Source organism: Microtus oregoni, unplaced genomic scaffold (genome assembly GCF_018167655.1).
Source record: "Microtus oregoni isolate MIOR12 unplaced genomic scaffold, Mior012 000045F_ref0000178, whole genome shotgun sequence".
NCBI lineage: Eukaryota > Metazoa > Chordata > Mammalia > Rodentia > Cricetidae > Microtus > Microtus oregoni.
In genome coordinates, this window is record NW_024543219.1 from 3,448,397 (window position 1) to 3,454,396 (window position 6,000).

Below are 6,000 nucleotides of genomic sequence, written 5' to 3' on the forward strand. Positions count from 1 at the left end.
ACCTGTTCCTCTGCCTCCTTGTAGGCAGCCCCACCACCCTGTTCTTCAGCGTCATCCTCAACAAAGTTACGTAATTCTCTAGGATGCTGTCCTGCTTTCTACACCTGCCCCATAACAGGGGGTAAAGCACTGCCAAGCCTGAGTTCCATCCCTGAGACCCCATGGTAGAAAGAAGGAATGGACTCCCACAAGGTGTCCTCTGACCTCAAACATATGCCATAGTGTGTCCACACACACTCAAGTTATAAAAATATTTAATGACTGTCTTGTCTCCTTACTCTAAAAGCATCCTGTGTTTATGAAGACCAGTGAGTAAAAATAAAGAAATCCCAGTGTCCGTGGCCCCGTGTCTCTTGCCCTTTTGTGTGAACCCACTGTAGCTGCACTGAGCCCCTGCCCGAGGGCGTGCATTTCCACAGATCTCTCCTTTTGTGTGAACCCACTGTAGCTGCACTGAGCCCCTGCCCGAGGTCGTGCATTTCCACAGATCTCTCCTTTTATTAGCATAGTACCGCCTCTGAGCCTGCCCACTTGGGTGCTCAGGCCGAGGGGAGCCTGAGCTGAGGGACTAAGGGATTGCTGTCTTTCAGGGTACACACAGCTCTGTGACTGGTGGAGTGTTGGCGTGATTCTTTTTGAGATGTTGGTTGGGCAGCCCCCTTTCTTGGCACCTACCCCCACGGAAACCCAGCTGAAGGTAAGTAAGCAAGGCGCGTGTGCCTGTGTGACTCTGAGCCTTGTGCTCTCCACGGCCCTGGTCAGCCTTGGGCCTCCTCTTCTGACCAGAATAAAAGTGGCAGTCATTTTAGTGAGTTGTCCAAAGAAAAGACTCGCTTATTCTTACTATACTTTGAATTTTTTGTATTAAAACAACAGAGCTAGGCCTGAGTTTTAATGTCTTTGTGTACCTGTAATTTTCTTTAGGCCATTGTTACCTATCTGTCTGCCCTCTTGGTATTCCCAAGCAGGAACCACACACAGTGAAGTCCAAGTGGCGGCTGTGGAGCAGCTCGCTGTCTGGGCCCTGAAGAGAAACCCAGCCCTGTGGTAGAGAAGCCAGTGTGCTTATTTGGATACTGTGTCACCATGGCTAGTTGTGTATATTCCCAGTACTCGCTGAAAAAACTGTACCTGTCAGTTAATCATTTAATAATTCATTTTAGGTTCACAGCCACTTTCTGAATTCAGAGTTAAGCTGAAAACCTGAACTCTTTAGTGAACTTACAGAAACACAGTTCTAGGGTGCTTACGTCCTGATTAGTCCATGGTGGAGTGGAAGACACTGGTCCACGGAGAGCTGGAGGGAAGTGGTGGTGCAGGCCTCTGATCCCTGGGGAGCCAGAGGCTGGTGGATCTGAGTTCAAGGCCAGCATGATCTATAAAGGGAGTTCCAGGACAGCCAAGGCTACACAACAAAATCCTGTCGAGAGAGAGAGAGAGAGAGAGAGAGAGAGAGAGAGAGAGAGAGAGACTGAGACTCTGAACAGCACGGTTGGTTTTGGCATTTCCTGCTTACCAGTTGAAGTGCTGAACCACTCACTGATTTGCCTACATGACACTAAGCCAGACCTTTTTTTAGTGGCCATAGGTATGCCATGGAGTTCACGTTCAACAGTTTTGAAGTGTGTGATTTGTTAACCTCGAGTGTGTTCACACAGGGCTCTGCAAACCATTTCCATCTCACACAGAAACTTTGTACCCATTAAATAACTTCTCCCATCCCCTCTCCCCGGCCATTTGTAGGAACCTCACAGATGGGGAACTCTACACTTGTCTTATTTTAACTGCCTTCTTTCACTTAGCATAATACACTAAAGCTCATCCCTGTTTGCATGTATAGATTTCCTTTAAGACTGAATTAGTGTGTGCCCTGTGTTTTTGTTTTCCGCTCACCGGTTGGCAGGTGTCTGGGTGTCTCCTGCCTCGGCTACTGAGACTAGTGCTTCAGTGCGCACAGGTGCATCGCCTCTCTTTCTGCTTCCCTCATAGGACTGCCACACAGTTTATATTTATGTATTCATTCTTCCATCCTTTTATCTATTTATTTATTTTGAAACAGTCTTACTATATATAGACCAGACTACCTTAAACTTGAGTTATCCTCCTGTCTCAGTTTCCAGTTCCTTCAGTTCTGAGATTACACATTTGAACCTCCCGTGGTTGGTAACATCTGTTTGACATTTCCCTCCAATAGTGTGCCCAGGCTTCTTTGCCACCACTTACTAGTGTCCACCTGCCTTAGCCTCCTGAGTGCTGGGATTGCAGGCATGCACTACCACACACAGCCCAACCCCCTTTTTGGAATAACAGCCATCTTCATGGGGGGGGTGAGGTAGTGTGTTGGGGGGGTGAGGTTTTCGTTCAGGTTTCCGTGGTCATTAGTAGTATCGAGCATATATTTCTGTATTCATTTACCACCCATGTATTTTTATGGAAATGGCCCATAGTCTTTAACCTGATTTTAAAGTTCAGATTATGTTGGTGTGGTTCTTTCTCTCTGTATTCTAGATGTTAAGTCCTTTACACACGTGTGCTGTGCAGACACAGTCTACTTTACGGTTGGCCTCTTCATTCTAAGTTCAGCTAGTGAGGCCCCAGTCTCATAGCCCTTGCTGACCCAGAACTCACTGTATAGACCAGCCTGGCCTTGAGCCTGCAGCTGGCCTGCCCAGTTTCTGAAGTGCTGAGATTACTAGATGCGTGCCATCATACGACACAAAAGTTTGTGATTTTTATGAAATCCAACATACTGTTTCTTTCCTGCTGGTGTCTTGGTATCATATTCAAGAAGACCCGGGTCACATCTCATAGTTCTGGTCCCCCTAAAACCCTTGCTGCAGATGAGCCCTCCCCAGCAGCCACAGCTCCACTGCCCAGGCCCACTCCGGGCCTGAGCCTGAGCAATGCAGACAGCATTAGGTTTTTCTTCACAGTGTGTGGAAGGACACAGGGCTTCATGCCGACATACTTAATGACCGCCCAGATGAGGCCAAGGCCGGCTGGTGTCAGTTACCTCAAAGGAAAGAAAAATCCCGGAGACCAGCCACCAGCCTCAGTAAACACCGAGTGAGCACTGTGGTGGCCCAACAGAAACCTGTTGCTGTAGCTGAAGATTTTTGTGACAGGCTCAGCCCTTACCTGTCCTAGGCCGCAGCCATGCAGTCCTGGGTTGCGGAAGCTCTAACCCCAGCTCTGCTCCCCACAGGTGATCAACTGGGAGAACACGCTACACATCCCAACGCAGGTGAAGCTGAGCGCCGAGGCCCGCGACCTCATCACCAGGCTGTGCTGCTCAGCTGACAACCGCCTGGGCAGGGATGGGGCCGACGACCTCAAGGCACACCCGTTCTTCAGCGCCATCGACTTCTCCCGTGACATACGGAAGCAGCCCGCACCGTACGTCCCCACCATCAGCCACCCCATGGACACCTCCAATTTTGACCCGGTGGATGAAGAAAGCCCTTGGCACGAGGCCAGCGGGGAGAGCACCAAGGCCTGGGACACACTGGCATCCCCCAACAGCAAGCACCCGGAGCACGCCTTCTACGAGTTCACCTTCCGCAGGTTCTTCGACGATAATGGCTACCCTTTCCGGTGCCCAAAGCCGTCAGAGCCAGCCGAGAGCACAGATGAGGGGGATGCAGAGCTGGAGGGTGCTACCGAGAGCTGCCAGCCAGTGTACGTATAAGTGCCAGTGGCCTCACATCTTGTGAAACTCTGATCTTTGTCAAAAAAACACGAAACAAGATTTTTTTTAAAGACAAACTCAAGTTAGGGATCCTTCGTTTCTAGTTCTGATTAATGGGCAACAGGGAGGGTCACCATGACTTCGAATTGGTCCTCTGAGGACCTTCACTGCGTCAAAACAATATTCTTAAAACTCCAGTACAGTATGGAAAGAGCACTTATTTTATGGACACCCATTTTTCTTACTGAATTATAAGGATTAACTTTGACAAATCATGCTGCTGTTCCTTCCATTTGTGTTTTTATCTGATAGCACTTGTCCACATTTAGAAAGAACATGTGATGAGAAGTCTGTGCAATAAGTGAGAACAAGACCGCGCTCCACTCCGGGTCCCGGAAACCGTTCATCTACACAGTGCTCTGTTTATATCCCCACATTTCAGAATTGTGATGTAACGTTTAAAAGCTGCTTTTGTGCTTTTTTCCTTTGCATATTATACTAGGAAGAGTGAGCAGAGAGAAGGTGGTGACTCCAGTGTCTGATTGTGGGAAGCGCTGCATGGGCAGGGTTTCTGATATAAAATTACCGTATCTTGCCGTTCACAGCAGGTCCTGTGAATATGTTTTTAAATGAGGTATTCTAGAAAGTGTGCTGATAATGTATTGTGTGGGTGTTGATTGTAGCCCTTATTGTTAAAGAAATGCATATGTGCAACTGAAGTGTGATTTTTCTTTTCTTTAACGTGTGTGTCTTGCATATGACTGGGTTCTTTGGAGGCAAATGTAAACGTTTGTCATATATAAAACACATCAAAAGGGATTAATTCAGCTCTGCCAAAACATTGGACATAATCACATCACTCTGTCCGTTTCTCTAGTCCAGTACGCTGTCAGTCTTGGTATGTGGAAGGTGTGGCAGGGGCCTACTACTTAATTTTTTCACTAACGGATTCCCACACCAACAGGCGAGGTAAGTGTTGTTTCCTGTTACCTCAGTCAGCCAAGGTGTTACCATGAGACTGTGTTTCTTTCATATGTTGAGGTGTCAAATCTTAATATGGCTTAACCAACGCATTTTTTAACTTTGTAAAAAGAAAGATTCTTCAGAGTGACATTGAAGTATAAAAACAAGCCATACATTCTTTCTTAGACATATAGGTGTATATATAACTATAGATAAACACAAAATATTCCTATTTCAAATTAGTATGGTTCCTATTTAAAGTGATTTCTATTTGAATACATTCAATTTCTTTTGCTTTTTAAAAGAAGAATGCATCACGTTTTCATTATACTATTCCACATGTTTTCCTCGAGGGTCTTAGCATAATGTATCCATTACTTAGTATGTATCTAGGCAGAAACACTTGCAAATTTACCTATGTCTAAGAAACATTCCCGTGTCGTGGTTTACATTTGTATGAATGGCGAATTCTGAAGTCTGCTGTGCTTGCATTGTGACTCACAGTCTTCTCGCTAGTTTAGAGTAACGCCGTGTCATTTATAATGCTCTCATGTAGTTTCGTGTGGTAGGTTCTTTCTCAGGAACTCGATTTAACTATTATTTATTGATATATCATTGCCTTTGAAAGCTTCTACTGGCACAATTTATTATTAAAACTTTAAACCCAAGTCTCTCGTTGGTGGTGTTTTGTTGGAACCTGTAAGGCCTTTCGTAATAAGCATTCTGAAGCCTCCCACGTTTTCCTACTGGTTTACCTGCCGTTGGGTTTCTGACAACAGAGGCCAGAGAGAGAAAGTGCAAATCAACCTAGTATGTGACATCTGTAAACGGTCATCTGTAGACTAGGGATAAATACGCCTGTTCAGGGTTTCTGAGCGGATTAAGATTCAAATAGAGACAACAGGTGATCAATCAGGTGGAGGAGTAACTCGGCTAGGGTTTAGGTGTGCCCTCAAGCTGGGGGTGCTGTTAGAAGCAGCTGGAAGGTAGGGGCTCTGCCTTGAGCCAGGGTTTAATCCATGTTGGAGGCTTTCACGGTTGGTAGAAAGTACTCTCTTTCCCCAGGAAGACCCTAGGGATTCATGCTGTGCCCCGGCCCCTTGAGAGCCTGCAGTGCATGCTGTGCCCCGCTCCTTCCTAGCTCTCTGCTTTGTCCTGGCCCTCACTTGGAACAGGCTGACCACAGATTGAGCCCTCTGCATCCATAAACCAGAATCCCCTGCCCATTCAACAGTCACACTGGTGAGCGATGATGGCGAGCTCACAGCCTTATGTTGGAAGTGGCTGATGTCTGGTTTACTCTGGGGTAGTCTTTCTTTTTTTTTTTTTTTAAATATTTATTTATTTAT

The 6,000-nt window shown here is 46.5% G+C and overlaps 1 protein-coding gene across 1 annotated transcript in view; it reads left to right on the forward strand.

Moving 5' to 3' along the window:
- Lats2 (large tumor suppressor kinase 2) overlaps nt 1-5,319 on the forward strand; it is a 49,743-nt gene extending 44,424 nt beyond the window's left edge. Inside the window, exons 7-8 of the mRNA XM_041633966.1 lie at nt 591-697; nt 3,206-5,319. Coding sequence (XP_041489900.1) covers nt 591-697; nt 3,206-3,688 — 590 coding nt within the window. The 3' untranslated portion in view covers nt 3,689-5,319. The remainder of the gene's footprint in view (nt 1-590; nt 698-3,205) is intronic.
- Nucleotides 5,320-6,000: the final 681 nt, after the last annotated feature.